This window comes from Nerophis lumbriciformis, linkage group LG06 (assembly GCF_033978685.3).
Source record: "Nerophis lumbriciformis linkage group LG06, RoL_Nlum_v2.1, whole genome shotgun sequence".
NCBI lineage: Eukaryota > Metazoa > Chordata > Actinopteri > Syngnathiformes > Syngnathidae > Nerophis > Nerophis lumbriciformis.
The window spans coordinates 13,907,340-13,924,756 of record NC_084553.2 but is presented as its reverse complement, the minus strand read 5'-3'; the positions used below and the strand labels follow the sequence as shown (position 1 = coordinate 13,924,756).

At 39.0% G+C, this 17,417-nt stretch overlaps 1 protein-coding gene across 1 annotated transcript; it reads right to left on the bottom strand.

Annotated features, from left to right (window-relative positions):
• Positions 1–2,847: 2,847 nt before the first annotated feature.
• Positions 2,848–17,344, bottom strand: LOC133608499 (annexin A2-like). Its single transcript, XM_061963764.2, has 13 exons — positions 17,237–17,344; positions 14,515–14,570; positions 14,342–14,435; positions 14,160–14,254; positions 13,971–14,084; positions 13,797–13,887; positions 11,107–11,186; positions 10,971–11,030; positions 8,831–8,924; positions 8,663–8,758; positions 6,799–6,857; positions 6,590–6,712; positions 2,848–3,053 (listed from the first exon to the last, which is right to left on the bottom strand). The coding sequence occupies exons 2-13, from the start codon at positions 14,563–14,565 to the stop codon at positions 2,994–2,996; spliced, it is 1,017 nt and encodes a 338-aa protein (XP_061819748.2). The 5' UTR covers positions 14,566–14,570; positions 17,237–17,344; the 3' UTR covers positions 2,848–2,993.
• Positions 17,345–17,417: the final 73 nt, after the last annotated feature.

Below are 17,417 nucleotides of genomic sequence, written 5' to 3'. Positions count from 1 at the left end.
TAACAGTTATTGCCATAACAGCCCTTGTCTTAATAGTCAAAGTCCTATAAGTGTCCTTGTGCTAATGGGTCTTTGTCCGAACAGTCTTTCTCTTAACAGTTCTTGTCCCAACACTCTTTGTCCTAACAGTCCTAGCCCTAACAGTCTTCTTCAGTACATTCTTTTTCCAGTTACAGTTCTTGCCCTAACGTTCTACCTCTGAACAGTATTTGTCCTAACAGTCGTAGCCCTAACATTCCGAGTAGCAACAGCCCTTTTCCTAACAGCCTTTGTCTTAATAGTCTTTGTCCTAACAGTTGAAGTCTTAACATTATTTGTCCTAACAGTTGTAGTCTTAACATTCTTTGTCCTAACAGTCATAGTCTTAACATTCATTGTCCTAACAGTCGTAGTCATAACAGTCTTTGTCCTAATAGTCTTTGTCCTAACAGTTGTAGTCTTAACATGCTTTGTCCTAACAGTCGTAGTCTTAACAGTCTTTGTCCTAACAGCCTTAGCCCTAACATTCCGAGTATCAACAGTCCTTTTCCTAACAGCCTTTGTCCTAATAGTCTTTGTCCTAACAGTTGTAGTCTTATCATCCTTTGTCCTAACAGTCGTAGTCTTAACATTCATTGTCCTTACAGTCAAAGTCATAACAGTCTTTGTCCTAACAGTCGTAGTCCTAACATTCTTTATCCTAACAGTCGTAGTCTTAACATCCTTTGTCCTAACAGTTGTAGTTTTAATATTATTTGTCTTAACAGTCATAGTCCTAACCGTCTTTATTCTAACAGTTGGAGCCCCAACAGTCCTAGTGCTCATAATCTCATTCCTAACAGTCTTTGTCCTAATAGTCGTAGTCCTAACAGTCTTTATCCTAATAGTTGTAGTCTTAACATTCTTTTTCCTATCAGTCGTAGTCTTAACATTCTTTGTTCTAACGGTTGTAGTCTTAACATTCTTTGTCCTAACAGTCGTAGTCTTAACATTGTTTGACCTAACAGTCGTAGTCTTAACATTCTTTGTCCTAACAGTTGCAGTCTTAACATTATTTGTCCTAACAGTCATAGTCCTAACAGTCTTTATTCTAACAGTTGTGGCCCCAACAGTCGTAGTGCTCATAATCTTATTCCTAACAGTCTTTGTCCTAACAGTCATAGTCTTAACATTCTTTGTCCCAACAGTCGTAGTCTTAACATTCTTTGTTCTAACAGTTGTAGTCTTAACATTATTTGTCCTAACATTCGTAGTCCTAACAGTCTTTATTCTAACAGTTGTAGCCCCAACAGTCCGAGTGCTCATTATCTTATTCCTAACAGCCTTTGTCCTAACAGTCTTTGTCCTAACAGTCGTAGTCCTAACAGTCTTTATCCTAACCGTTGTAGTCTTAACATTCTTTGTCCTAACAGTCGTAGTCTTAACATACTTTGTTCTAACAGTTGTAGTCTTAACATTCTTTGTCCTAACAGTCATAGTCCTAACAGTCTTTATTCTAATAGTTGTAGCCTCAACAGTCCTAGTGCTCATAATCTTATTCCCAACAGCCTTTGTCCTAACAGTCCTTGTCCTAACAGTCGTAGTCTTAACATTCTTTGTCCTAACAGTCTTTATTCTAACAGTTGTAGCCCCAACAGTCCGAGTGCTCATTATCTTATTCCTAACAGCCTTTGTCCTAACAGTCTTTGTCCTAACAGTCGTAGTCCTAACAGTCTTTATCCTAACAGTTGTAGTCTTAACATTCTTTGTCCTAACAGTCGTAGTCTTAACATTCTTTGTTCTAACAGTTGTAGTCTTAACATTCTTTGTCCTAACAGTCAGAGTCCTAACAGTCTTTATTCTAATAGTTGTAGCCCCAACAGTCGTAGTGCTCATAATCTTATTCCCAACAGCCTTTGTCCTAACAGTCCTTGTCCTAACAGTCGTAGTCTTAACATTCTTTGTCCTAACAGTCTTTATTCTAACAGTTGTAGCCCCAACAGTCCTAGTGCTCATAATCTCATTCCTAACAGACTTTGTCCGAACAGCCTTTGTACTAACAGTCCCAATCCTAACAGTCCTAGCTAGCTCTAACAGTCATAGCCCTAACAGTCTTAAACCTAACAGGCTTTGTCTTAACAGTCTGTGTCCTAACAGTCTTTGTACTAACAGTCCTAATCCTAACAGTCCTAGCTAGCTCTAACAGTCATAGCCCTAACAGTCTTAGACCTGACAGTCTTCGTCCTAAGAGCGTCTTGGTCCTAACAGTACTAAAACCTAACAGTGTTAAATGTTAATATAAAGTTTTCTTGTTCTCAGAGTTTATTTGTGTGAAATGTTAATACAATAAACTAAAAAGTTTTCTAGTTCTTAGAGTTCATGTTGTTGTGTTTTGTTGTGTGAAATGTAAAATAAGTGGAGGCAAACATTCTAAACATTTGCTGGCTGGCGGCGTTCGTGTTGGCGGGATGAAAGTGCAATGTGTTGTTTCTGCCTTTCTCCGCTGTTTGCGGAGCAGAAGAAAGGTTTATGCTAATGGTACAAAAAACAAGCAGGCTCCGTTACTCCGCCGTCAGGGCTTCACGCCGCGGGCCGAGCATCTAGTCAGTGACTAAGTCGTGATTGTCAGACATTAAATGCAACGCCTTATTTGCATATTCTTTCTGCTGCACACTAACAAGCGGCGGTAACAAAACGGCGGAACAGAAAGCGTGTTTTGTTTGTCGAGAATTCCCGCCAGCATTCTGCTGCTTTCATCACATGGCAATTGTTGACGACGCGCCTCTTTGTCAACAACACCCGCAAACACACAACAAAGCAATTGAAAACTTATATGAATGTCTCTGCTGTCCTCTAGTGGTCACATGCTTCTATACACTAACAAGAAGGAAACATTCTTAGTTTTATTGAAAGAAGCTGCTCGATAAGCACGATATAGATATTGTGGGTAATGACGTCATAAAGACGTGATGAGGCACAGAGGCATTGTGGGTAATGACCTAATGGGCAGCTTGTGAGGTCTGGCGGGAAAACGTTCAGTCGTCTCCTCCGCACAGAGACAGCAGAGCCATCTGGTAGTCTCCCTTGGTGTGCTCCTGAAACCACACCATGAGGATGAGAATGAGGAAAATGTGGAGGAGGATGATAATGGGGATGAGGATGATAAGAATGATGAAGATGAGTGTGAGGGCGATTAGGGTTAGAATGAGGGTGACAAGGATTACATTAGGTAAGTACTTAAAGGATGATAATGGGATGAGGATGATGAGAATGATAAGAGTGAGGATGAATATAATGATGACGAGGATGATAAGCAGGAGGATACAAATGACGATGCTGAGAAGGATAAGTAGAAGGATGATTAGAATGACGAGTATGAGGATGAGAATGAGGAAGATGAGGATGAATAAAGGAATGATGAAGAGGATAAGAATCAGGAATTTGATGGGGATGAGAATAATGTGAATTAGGAGGATGGGCTTAAGGGTGAGGAAGAATACAAGGATGATGAGGATACATGGATAAGGATGATAATGGTAATGAGAATGATGAGAGTGAGGATGAATATAAGGATGATAAGCAAGAATGAGGATGATGGGATGATGAGAAGGATAAGAGTAAGGATGATGAGAATGACAAGTACTGTATGAGAATGATGATGAATATAAGAATGACGAGGATAACAACGATGAGGTTAAGAATCAGGATGATAATGAGGATGAGAATAATGGATGAGAACAAGAATGATAATGGTAATGAGGATGATGAGAATGATGAGTGTCAGGATGTATATAAGGATGACGAGGATGATAAGCAGGAGGATACAAAAGACGATGCTGAGAAGGATAAGTATAAGGATGATTAGAATGGCGAGTATGAGGATGAGAATGAGGAGGATGAAGATGAATATAGGAATGGCGAAGAGGATAAGAATCAGGAATTTGATGGGGATAAGAATAATGTGAATAAGGAGGATGGGCATAAGGGTGAGGAAGAATATAAGGCTGATGAGGATATATGGATAAGAATGATAATGGTAATGAGAATGATAAGAGTGAGGATGAATATAAGGAGGATAAGTAAGAATGAGGATGATGAGAAGGATAAGAGTAAGGATGATGAGAATGACAAGTACTGTATGAGAATGATGATGAATATAAGAATGACGAGGATAACAACGATGAGGATACGAATCAGGATGATAATGAGGATGAGAATAATGGATGAGAACAAGAATGATCATGGTAATGAGGATGATGAGAATGATGAGTGTCAGGATGTATATAAGGATGACGAGGATGATAAGCAGGAGGATACAAATGACGATGCTGAGAAGGATAAGTATAAGGATGATTAGAATGACGAGTATGAGGATGAGAATGAGGAGGATGAAGATGAATATAGGAATGGCGAAGAGGATAAGAATCAGGAATTTGATGGGGATAAGAATAATGTTAATAAGGAGGATGGGCATAAGGGTGAGGAAGAATATAAGGCTGATGAGGATATATGGATAAGGATGATAATGGTAATGAGAATGATGAGAGTGAGGATGAATATAAGGAGGATAAGTAAGTATGAGGATGATGATGAATATAGGAATGCCGAGGATGACAAGGATGAGCATAAGAATCAGGATGATAATGGGGATGAGAATAATGGATTGGAACAAGAATGATAAGAGCAATGAGGATGATGAGAATGACGAGTGTGAGGATGAATATAAGGATGACGAGGATGATAAGCAGGAGAATACAAATGACGATGCTGAGAAGGATACGTATGAGGATGATTAGAATGACGAGTATGAGGATGAGAATGAGGAGGATGAGGATGAATATAGGATAAGAATCAGGAATTTGATGGGGATGAGAATAATGTGAATAAGGAGGATGGGCATAAGGGTGAGGAAGAATATTAAGGATGATGAGCATATATGGATAAGGATTATAATGGTAATGAGAAGAATGAGCGTGAGAGTGAATATAATGATGATAAGTAAGAATGAGGATGAAGAGTAAGGAGAATGAGAATGATATGGACTGTATAAGAATGATGATGAATATAGGAATGACAAGGATGACAAGGATGAGGATAAGAATCAGGATGATAATGGGGATGAGAATAATGGATGAGAACAAGAATGATAATGGGGATGAGGCTGATGAGAATGATGAGTGTGAGGATGAATACAAGGATGAGAAGGATGATAAGCATGAGGATAAGAATGAGGATGATGAGAATGATAAGAATGAGGATAAGGAGGACAAGAATTAATATAGGATTGACAAGAATTGTAAGGACGAGGATTACAATCAGTATGATACGGAGGATGAGAATAATGTGGTTAAAGAGGATAGCCATGAGACTGAAGAAGAATATAAGGATGATGAGGATATACAGATGGGAATAAGGATAATAATGGTGACGAGGATGATGAGAGTCAGGATGAATTTAAGGATGACAAGGAGAATAAGAATGAGAACGTGAGAAGCATGATGAGAATGACAAGTAGGAGAATGAACAAGGGTAAGAATCAGGATGATGATGGGGATGAGAAAATTGTGACTTAGGAGGGTGGACATAAGGGTGGGGAGGAATATAAGGATGATGATGGATATAAGGATGAGAATAAAAATGATAATGATAATAAGGATAATAAGAATGATGAGAGTGAACATAAGAATTACAAAAATGATGAGAAGGATAAGTGTAAGGAAAATGAGGATGACAAGTATGAGGATGAGGAGGAAAAAGATTAATATACTGTAGGAATGATGAGGATTATAAGGACCAGGATAAGAATCAGTATGATACTGGGGATAAGAATGATGTGTTGAGGAGGATGGGCATACGGGTGAAGAAGACTATAAAGATGATGAGGATATACGAAGGATGATAATAGTAATGAGCATGAAGAGAATTGTGTGAGTATGAAGAGGATGGGAAGGGTAAGCATAAGGATAAGTATAAGGATAATGAGGATGAAAAGGTTGAAGATGATACTAATGTAAAAGGGGAGATGGGAGAATGAATATGAGGAGGAGGTTATAAAGATGAGAATGACAGTAGTAATAACAATGATGAGGATGAGTATGAAGATGATAAGGATAAAGATGAGAATGAGGAGCATGGGGTAAGGGTGAGAATGGTAATAAGGATGATGAGCAAGAGTATAAGGATAACAAGAATGAAAATGAGGACGATGAGGATGGGATGAGTATGAAGAAGATGTGAATTAGGGTAAAGCTGAGTGTAATGATAATGAGGATAAAAGTGGAGACAAGGATGAGGATGAGTATGACAATAAGGTTGATGAGTATAATGATGATAGGGATGAGGATGATAATGCGGCTAAGTATAAGGATGCCAAAGGTACATATGAGAATGAGGAGGACGAGGAGGATTGGTATGAGGATAAAAATTATGGGGATGATAATGTGTGGATGAGAAAGATGGAGATGGTGGTGAGAATGAGTATAAAGATGAAGAGGATGAAAACAAAGTTGACATGGATGAGAATGAGAATGAAGAGTACAAGGATGAGAATGAGGATATTGATAAGGAAGAGTACAAGGATGAGAATGACATGGATAATGAGGATGGAGATGAGAGCGGCTATCATACGTACAACGATGGTTTGGTACAAAGAGCGTTTGTGTTGCTTCTTGAACTGATTTCTGATCTTCATCAGGTCCACTTCGCAGCGAGACACCATGATGCGAGTCAGCACTTTCTCCTTGGCACCTTTAGTCTGAGGTCACATGAAGGTCACACGAAGGTCACACAAAGGTCACTCACAGGTCAAGCCACGCAGGTGTGACGGATATAAAACGTTACCTTCATGGCCTCGTTGAGTCTGTTGGCGAAGTACAGCTGCTTGTTCTCCACACACTCCACTGTCAACACATTTCACCTCTCTGGTTCAAAGCTTTGTAACACGGTAACCGCTAACTGTGCTAACTTGTGTTTCGTGCTAACATGCTACATGCCTAACAAGGTAAACAACAGCATGCTAACAAGCTAATTATTTACCAAACGGAAACAATGCTATCATGCTACATACCTAACAAGGTAAACAACAGCATGCTAACAAGATAATTATCTAACAAACGGGACACATGCTACTATGCTAACATGCTCCATACCTAACAAGGTAAACAACAGCATGCTAACAAGCTAAATATTCAACAAACAGAAACAATGCTATCATGCTAACATGCTACATACCTAACAAGGTAAACAACAGCATGCGAACAAGCTAATTATTTAACAAACAGAAACAATGCTATCATGCTAGCATGCTACATACCTAACAAGGTAAACAGCAGCATGCTAACAAGCTAATTATTCAACAAACGGAAACAATGCTATCATGCAAACATGCTACATACCTAACAAGGTAAACAACAGCATGCGAACAAGCGAATTATTTAACAAACAGAAACAATGCTAGCATGCTACATACCTAACAAGGTAAACAGCAGCATGCTAACAAGCTAATTATTCAACAAACGGAAACAATGCTTTCATGCAAACATGCTACATACATACCAAGGTAAACAACAACATGCTAACAAGCTAATTATTTAACGGACGGAAACAATGCTACCATACTATCAAGCTACATACATAACAAAGTAAACAGCATGCTAACAAGCTAATTATTCAATAAACGGAAACAATGCTATCATGCTAACATGCTACATACATATCAAGGTAAACAACAGCATTCTAACGAGCTAATTATTCAGCAAACGGAAACAATGCTAACATGCTACATACATAACAAGGTAAACAACAGCATGCTAACAAGCTAATTATTTAACAAATGGGAAAAATGCTATTATGCTAAAATGCTACATACCTAACAAGGTAAATAACAGCATGCTAACAACCTAATTATTCAACAAAAGGTAACAATGCTATCATGCTACATACCTAACAAGGTTAACAACAGCATGCTAACAAGCTAATTATTCAACAAACAGAAACAATACTATCATGCTAACATGCTACATACATAACAAGGTAAACAACAGCATGCTAACAAGCTAATTATTCAATAAACGGAAACAATGCTATCATGCTCCATACATAACAGGCTAAACAACAGCATGCTAACAAGTTTATTATTTAACAAACGGGAAACATGCCATTATGCTAACATGCTACATACCTAACAAAATAACCAACAGCACGCTAACAAGCTAATTATTCAAGAAACAGAAACAATGCTATCATGCTACATACCTAACAAGGGAAACAACAGCATGATAACAAGCTAATTCATTAACAAACGGGAAAAATGTTATTATGCTAACAATCTACATACCTAACAAGGTAAACAACAGCATGCTAAAGAGCTAATTATTCAACAAACGGAAAACAATGCTATCATGCTAACATGCCACACCCCTAACAAGGTAAACAACATCATGCTAATAATCAAACAAACGGAAACAATGCTATTATTCTAACATGTTAATTACCTAACAACGTATACAACAGCATGCTAACAAGCTAATTATGTAACAAACGGAAAAAATGCCATTATGCCAACATGCTAATTACCTAAAAAACCTAAACAACACTATGCTAAATGCTAATTATCTCGCCGATACAAACACTGTCATGCTAACATGCCGTTTATGTAACAAACGGAAACAACGTTATGCCAAAAAATGATCTTTTACAAACGTACCGAGTGTCAGGAAGGACTTCTCCAGGTCGCCCTTGACTTCCTTCATGATGCTCTCCTTCATGTCGTACGGACTGTAGCTCATGTAGCGCTCAAACACTGACACACACACACAAGAAGTACATTTCTTATCCATCAATAGGATTTGTTTCTTGTGGGAGTTTGCCTCACCTCTCTGCAGGTGTGGGACGCTCCTCTGGGTCATGATGGCGATCCAGACGGTCACGTCAGTTCCTTTGCGCTTCACGCCAGCTTCATAGAGACTCTGGAGGACACCAAGTGTGGATTTTATTGTCTGATTCGTTGATTAATGCAGTGTTTTTCAACCTTTTTTGAGCCAATGGGGGGGGGTTTGGTGGTAGCGGGGGTGTATATTGTAGCCCGGAAGAGTTAGGGATGCAAGGGTTTCTGGGTATTTGTTCTGTTGTGTTTATGTTGTGTTACGGTGCGGATGTTCTCCCGAAATGTGTTTGTCATTCTTGTTTGGTGTGGGTTCACAGCCTGGCGCATATTTGTAACAGTGTTAAAGTTGTTTTTACGGCTACCCTCAGTCTGACCTGCATGGCTCTTGATGAAGTATGTCTTGCAGTCACTTTCGTGTGTATGCTGAGGCCGCATACAACATGTGACTGGGCCGGCTCGCTGTTTGTATAGTGAAAAAGCGGACGCTAAAGGCAGTGCCATCACAGCACGCCCTTAATGTTGTTGTCCAGGTGAAAATCGGGAGAAATTCGGGAGAATGGTTGCCCCGGGAGATTTTCAGGAGGGGCACTGAAATTCAGGAGTCTCCCAGAAAAATCGGGATTGTTGGCAAGTATGCCACCAGCAGAAAACATTAAAAAAATTAAACTCAGTAGCCGATATTGGCAATAAAAAGTTCTCGCAATTGTTGGATATGAATTTAAACCATAACCAAGTATGCATCACTATAGCTCTTGTAGGTGTACGGTCACCACCTGTCACATCACGCCGTGACTTATTTTGAATTTTTTGGTGTTTTCCTGTGTGTAGTGTTTTACTTCTTGTCTTGCGCTCTTATTTTGGTGGCTTTTTCTGTTTTGTTGGTATTTTCCTGTAGCAGTTTCATGTCTTCCTTGAACGCTATTTCCCTGCACCTGCTTAGCAATCAAGACTATGTCAGCTGTGTGGATGCTATCCTTCTTTGTAGGGACATTGTTGATTGTCACGTACGGGTGTACTTTGTGGACGCCGTCTGCTCCACACGCTGTAAGTCTTTGCTGTCGTCCAGCATTCTGTTTTTGTTTACTTTGCAGCCAGTTCAGTTTAGCCATCCCTAAGCCTCAAAGCCTTCACTCGCCTTCTGTTTATTTTTGGTTTAAGCGTTAGATACCTTTGTACCTGCACGCTGCCTCTCGCATATTGTGATCACGACAAACCATGTTTCTGACGTCTACAAAGCAATTAGCTACCTGCTGCCACCTACTGATATGGAAGAGTATTACACGGTTACTCTGCCGAGCTCTAGACAGTACAGGCACTCAACAACGGCGCATTATTTGCGGATAATAATGACTGGTTTGCAAAAAATATTTGTAATCCAATTATGGGAAATTACATTGTTAGAATAATTGTTTCTAAATCATCACAAAAACTTTGTGGTTTGGTGAGAAGACAAAAGCCATCTTTGAAACCTACCAAGAGTAAGGCTCGTAAAACTCCACTGTGTAGGGGGGGTGGGGGGGTGGGGGGGGGGGGGGGGGGAGAAAGCAAGTTGAAGGTGTTTCTGTGTTCTTTCATGTATGGTAATCAACAGAAAGATATTGTTCTAACCCAAGGACTTCAAAGCGGAGAGAAGACAGGATCTGCCCAATTTCCAGACGACCTTTTTTTTAACCTCCTTTATGAACTGGTTTACGAACGTCTTTTTGAACTATTTTATGGACCTCTTTTGGAACTATTTTACGAACTCTTTTTGAACTGACCTTTTCTGTGAATTGTTTACGACCTTTTCTGTGAACTTTTTGCAACCTTTGTCCTTTGGAAACAGCGGTGGCCATGTGGTCGGGGAGGGTCCAAAATAAAAGAAGGAGGCGTGCAATCTTTTGACAGAGCGTGCTGAGATACTGTACAAGGGTACAGTGTACAGACGACTCTCCTCAATATTGAGTCCAAATTTAATTTTGTCCCTGTTTAATTATTTGCCTCTTGTCTTGCTTAATAGATGTCATCAGTGTTTGAACCTGACATACATAATCTCCCACGGCACACCAGACTGTACCTCACGGTACACTAGTGTGGCGTGGCACAGTGGTTGAAAAACACTGGCTTAATGGACGTTAAACAAACCCACTCTGGCATCGTCGTCAATCTGCTGATATTCCACCACGTTGGAGGGTTCATCTCGTTTGTTCTGAGGGGAAAAGGTTCAATCAGATGTTTCACAACATCCGTTGTATGGTTAAGAGGTGACACGTGTTGTTAGGAACCTGAATGAGAGCCAATAGCAGCTTGGCAAAGTCTCCCGAAGTGTCTCCTGCCACGTCTTTTTCTAGATCTTTCTTAAACACTGTGGACACAGCAACACACGTCCAGTCGCGAGGCAAATTTCCACGTAACGAACACTGTAACTCATTATGATGCTAACTGCTTCTATCAACGCTGGCATATGCTATCAATGCTAACTGATGTTAGCTTCTTCTATCAATGCCAACCGATGTTAGCTGCTTCTATCACATGTCTCCATGTGAGCTTGCGCTAACTGATGCTAGCTGCTTATATCAATGCTAACTGATATTAGCTGCTTTTATCAGTGCTAACTGATGCTAGCTGCTTTTATCAATGCTGACTGATGTTAGCTACTTCTATCAATGCTGACTGATTCGAGCTGCTTATTATCAATGCTAACTACAACGAGCTGCTTATTATCGATGCTAACTTAAGCTGGCTGATTCTATTAATGCTAACTGATGCTAGCTGCTTTTATCAATGCTAGCTGATGTTAGCTGCTTCTATCAATGCTAACTGACGTTAGCTGCTTCTATTAATACTAACTGATGCTAGCTGCTTCTATCAGTTCTAACTGATGATAGCTAATTTTTTCGAGGCTAACTGATGCAAGCTGCTTTTATCAATGCTAACTGATATTAGCTGCTCGTAACAATACAAATTGATGTTAGCTGCTTCTAAAAGTGCAAACTGATGCTAGCTGCTTTTTATCAATGCTGACTGATGTTAGCTGCTTCTATCAATGCTGACTGATTTAAGCTGCTTCTTATCAATGCTAACTGAAACTAGCTGCTTATTATCAATGCTAACTTAAGCTGCCTGGTTTAATCAACGCTAACTGATACTCGCTGCTTCTATCAATACTAACTGATGCTAGCTGCTTCTATCAATGTTAACTGATGTTAGCTGCTTCTGTTAATGCTAACTGACACTAGTTGCTTCCATCGATTCTAACTGATGCTAGCTGCTTCTATCAATGTTAACTGATATTAGCTGCTTCTGTTAATGCTAACTGACACAAGTTGCTTCCATCGATTCTAACTGACGCTAGCTGCTTCTATCAATGCTGGTTGATTCTAGCCGCTCCTATTTTAACGTTAACTGATGATAGCTAATTATATCAAAGCTCACTGATGCTAGCTTCTTCTATCAATGTGAACCGATGTTAGCTGCTTCAATCAATGCTGTCTCATGTAAGCTTGCGCTAACTGATGCTAGCTGCTTATATCAATGCTAACTGATATTAGCTGCTTCTATCAGTGCTAACTGATGCTAGCTGCTTTTATCAATGCGGACTGATCTTAGCTCCTTCTATCAATGCTGACTGATTCTAGCTGCTTATTATCAATGCTAACTTAAGCTGGCTGATTTTATCAATGCTAACTGATGTTAGGTGCTTCTATCAATGCTAACTGACATTAGCCGCTTCTATTAATACTAACTGATGCTAGCTTCTGCTATCAATGCGAACCGATGCTAGCTGCTTATATCAATGCTAACTGATGTTAGCTGTTTCTATCATGATGCTCGCTGCTTTTATCAATGCTGACTGATGTTAACTGCTACTATCAATGCTAATTGATTCTAGCTGCTTATTATCAATGATAACTGATGCTAGCTGCTTATATCAATGCTAACTGATATTAGCTGCTTCTATCAATGCTGACTGATTCTAGCTGCTTATTATCAATGCTAACTTAAGCTGGCTGATTTTATCAATGCTAACTGGTGTAAGGTGCTTCTACCAATGCTAACTGACATTAGCTGCTTCTATTAATACTAACTGATGCTAGCTTCTGCTATCAATGCGAACCGATGCTAGCTGCTTATATCAATGCTAACTGATGTTAGCTGTTTCTATCATGATGCTCGCTGCTTTTATCAATGCTGACTGATGTTAACTGCTACTATCAATGCTAACTGATTCTAGCTGCTTATATCAATGATAACTGATTCTAGCTGCTTATATCAATGATAACTGATGCTAGCTGCTTATATCAATGCTAACTGATATTAGCTGCTTCTATTAATGCTGACTGATTCTAGCTGCTTATTTTTAATGCTAACTTAAGCTGGCTGATTTTATCAATGCTGACTGACGATAGCTGCTACTATCAATGCTAACTGATTCTAGCTGCTTATATCAATGATAACTGAAGCTAGCTGCTTATTATCAATGCTAACTGATGTTATCTGCCTCCATCAATGCTAACTGATGTTAGCTGCTTTTATTAATGCTAACTGACACTAGTTGCTTCTATTGATTCTAACTGACGCTAGCCACTTCTATCAATGCTGGTTGATGCTAGCCGCTCCTATTAATGTTAACTGATGACAGCTAATTATACAAGGCTAACTGATGCTAGCTGTTTCTAGTAATGCTAAGTGATGCTAGCTTCTTCTACCAATGTTAACATTCTGTTAATGCTAACTGACGCTAGTTGCTTTGATCAATTCTAACAAATGCTAGCTAATTTTACCAATGCTAACTGATTTTAGTTGCTTTTATCAGTGCTTGCTGATGCTATGTTATGCTAATTGATGCTTCCTGGTCCTGATGCGAACTGATACCAATTGATGATAGCTGATGCAAATGAGTAATAATCTATGCTAACTGCTTCTATCAATGCTATCTGACAAACGTCTGTGACGGGAATACACAGGGACACACTTTCTCTGTAAACTGCTTTGATCTGGGCGAGTTCCTCGTTGTTTCTGGAGCAGACAATCTCGTTGAGAGTCTCCTCGTCGGTTCCCAGACCCTGCGGGGTAAAAAACAAGTTTCAAAGTTTGCCGTTTTCCCGTCTCTGTCGGACGGATGGCGGTTCGTGACGCCCAGTGCGACCTTCATGGCGCCGTTGAGCATGGAGGCGTCGTACTGGGTGGGGCTCTTCATCAGGCCCAGCATCAGCGCCTCCAGAGAACCCGAAAGCGCCCCTTTAAGGGCCACGGTGAGGTCCTACAACGCAAACCATGACGATGTTGATTATGTCACACGTATTAATGGGGGGGTTACGTTGGAGACATGTAGAACCTTTTTGGCAATTCGCTCATAATCGAAAGCAATCTCCCGCCGCTGCTCGTAGGTTCTCCTGGTCAGGATATCGATGACGGTTTGCTCGTCCACTCCTGCAGACAAGATGGCGTCGTCATCGCCGTGGACATACCGACAGTGAAATCATTTTTGCGACGTTCCATGGCGTATCCTCATCCCACCTTTGACTTTGAGAGCCGCCTCCAAGCGTGCGGCGTCTCTGGCCGGGTCAAAGTCTCTGACCGGGACCACAGTGGGGTAGAGGGGCTCCCTCTCCTGCAGAGACGCGACAGAATGTTCTAGTCGGGTTTTTTTTTTTAGAGATACGTACATCCTGCGCGAGGTCATCACTCACCCCGCTGTGCGACAGCGTCAGCTGACTCAGGAACTCAGACACCAGTGCCATGTGACCTGTAGGGAGGAAGTGATCATGTGATCATGCATCTTTCATTACTGTAGCTCAGTGGCACTGGGGGCCGCACACTGAAAAATCTAAGCATGCATATTTTTAATTTTCAAAACCATTACGATACATACTTTTTTTTTAATCTTTAGGGCTGCCGTCAAGTTTGGTCCTGGGGACTCGGGAGGGTCTTAGTCATAAAAATGCTAAATATAAGTCATATATTATTTTTTTAATTCCTTGTTTATATTTACCATGTAAATCTCTAGATCAACTTCAGGTCTATATGTCGATATAAAGTAAAAAAAATACCAAAATTATATTTAATGCCTTTTTTTTTGTGGCAAAAAAAACTAAATATGCAATATTTTATCTAAAAAAAAATGCCAAAGTGGAATATTTGATGTGAAGTAATTAGAGCCTAATTAGGTCAATAATTCGTAACAACATTGATTTTGATTCATTATTATTTTTAGAGCAATGACAGTTTAAAAAAATAGAATAGGTCATACATTTTAAAAATAATTTTTACCACCTAATCATCTGTATTACCTTCAGATTCATCTGTCAATATAATGTTAATACTTTTTAAAAATGTTGTATACCCTTTTTGTCAAAGAAAATCCAGTTTTTCATGGCAAAAACACAAATTTTGCAATACCCCCGCCCCCCAGTCAATAATTGATAACAACATTGGTTTTTGAGCAATGACGGATTTCCCGCTAAAATTCTTGGGGATCCAAACACTACTCATAAAAGTGTTAAAAATAAGTTTTTTAACTTTCAAGACTTAAGTCTCGAAATTAACTTCAGGTCTACCTGTCGATATAAAGTAAAATAAAAAATACAAAAAGTATGTTTTATGCCCTTTTTTGTGGCAAAAACACAAAATATGCAATATTTTCCCTCAAAAAAATTTCAAAGTGGAATATTTGATGTGACATAATTAAAGCCTTAAATTGGTCAATAATTCATAACAACATTGATTTTGATTCATTATTATTTTTAGAGCAATGACAGTTTAAAAAAATCTCCCTAGAATACTAATTAATTTTTTTATTTTTTATTTACCATGTAAATCTCTAGATCAACTTTAGGTCTATATGTATATGTATATATAAAGTAAAAACAAAAAAAAACGAAAATTGTGTTTTATGCCCTCTTTTTTGTGGCAAAAACACAAAATATGCAATATTTTCTCTCCCAAAAAAAGTTGAAGTGGAATATTTAAAGTGAAGTAATTAGAGCTTTAAATGGGTCAATAATTCATAACATTGATTTTGATTCATTATTTTTTTAGAGCAATGACCGTTTAAAAAAAATCTCCCTAGAATGAGATTTATATAATAAGCCACACATTTTTAAAATGATTTTTTAACACCTATTCATCTAAATTACCTTCAGATCCATCTGTCAAAATAAAGTTAATACTTAATAAAAATGTTTTATGCCCTTTTTGACAAAGAAAATCCTGTTATGACAAGGCATGGCAAAAAAAAAAAAAATTGCAATATTTACCCCCAAAAAATGTTTATAAGTGTAATATTTGGAGCCAAATAATAATAAAATTTATTTTAATTCATTATTATTTTTTGAGCAATGACAGATTCCCCGCTAAAATTATTGGGGATCCAAAAGAGCCCTACTCAACTTTCAAGACTTAAGTCTCCAAATCAACTTCAGGTCTATCTGCCGATTATTAGTTGTTGGTTTTTTTTTTTTTTTTTTTTTTTTTTTTTTTTTTATGCCCTTTTTGTCAAAGAAAACTTAGTTTTTTTAAAGGGCAAACGCAAGAAATATGCAATATTTTCTCCAAAATACATTTTAAAGTGGAATATTTTATTTAATTGGATCCTTGAATACCTCAATAAATCATAACATTGATTTTGATTCATTATTAGTTTTTGAGCAACGACAGTTTAAAAGAAAAAAGCGCCTGCATGGCAACTTTGTGTTATTGGAATCAACATTGTAACTTTTTATCATTACATTTCACCTGTTTGTTCTTTTATTAGTTTTGTTTTAAATAGTATTTTTACAATGTGCACTTAAATCAGCACATGCTAGTGAAGCGCTTAATGGAACACAAATTAGTGATCCATGTATCGCGTCAATATCACCAGTAGCCGCATGATTGACAGGTCATTAGACCAGCCTGGGATAGGCTCCGCCCCATCATCAGAAAAGGTCAGTTCCATGTACGACTATATCAAGCAAGCAACATATGGACTTCAACATAGTCCTCCTATGGGCGTGTTTGGTTTATGGATCCGGACATGCCAATGGTGGGTGGGACAGCAGATAAGGCCGACGGCCTTCAGAATAAAAGCACCGCAGCGAGACATGATGGACAGGCCTTTGACCTTTGAGCAGCCAAGAAAAGGTGAACAGGTGCCTGGTATGTTCATGACAACGAGAGGAAAAAAAGACAACTATTCATGCCAAGTTCTTAACTATTAGCATCTAACTCCCAGCTTTTAGCTTCTAACGCCTAGCTGTTAGCATCTAGCGCCTAGCTGTTAGCATCTCTTTGTTATAGTTGGACCAACAATCCTTAGCACAAATGAGCGTTTAAAGAAAAGAGTCCCTCAACTGAAGACTTACAGATCGTGCTAAGCAAACGCTAACAAAACACGTCCTGCAGTTTTGGGTTCAAAGTTTGTGGAGTTCTTACCTTCACGCACACACAATCTCCAAGGAGAGCTGAGGTGTGTGTGTGTGTTCTTTAAATACTAGAACACACACACCTACATGAGTCAGAGCTCAGTACTTTGACACTTGGACGCTCATTGGCAAACCCCAGCCCCCCCCCCCCCCCTGCTAGCCCACCTATTGTCACTTCAGACAGCCAATCA

Excerpts from the sequence above, each read along its gene's own strand:
- LOC133608499 (XM_061963764.2), bottom strand. The coding sequence starts at position 14,565 with ATGGCACTGGTGTCTGAGTTCCTGAGTCAGCTGACGCTGTCGCACAGC. Across the intron at positions 8,759-8,830 it reads CGTCCCACACCTGCAGAGAG|TGTTTGAGCGCTACATGAGC; the intron begins GTGAGGCAAACT and ends TGTGTGTGTCAG. Across the intron at positions 6,858-8,662 it reads GAAGTCCTTCCTGACACTCG|TGGAGTGTGTGGAGAACAAG; the intron begins GTACGTTTGTAA and ends ATGTGTTGACAG.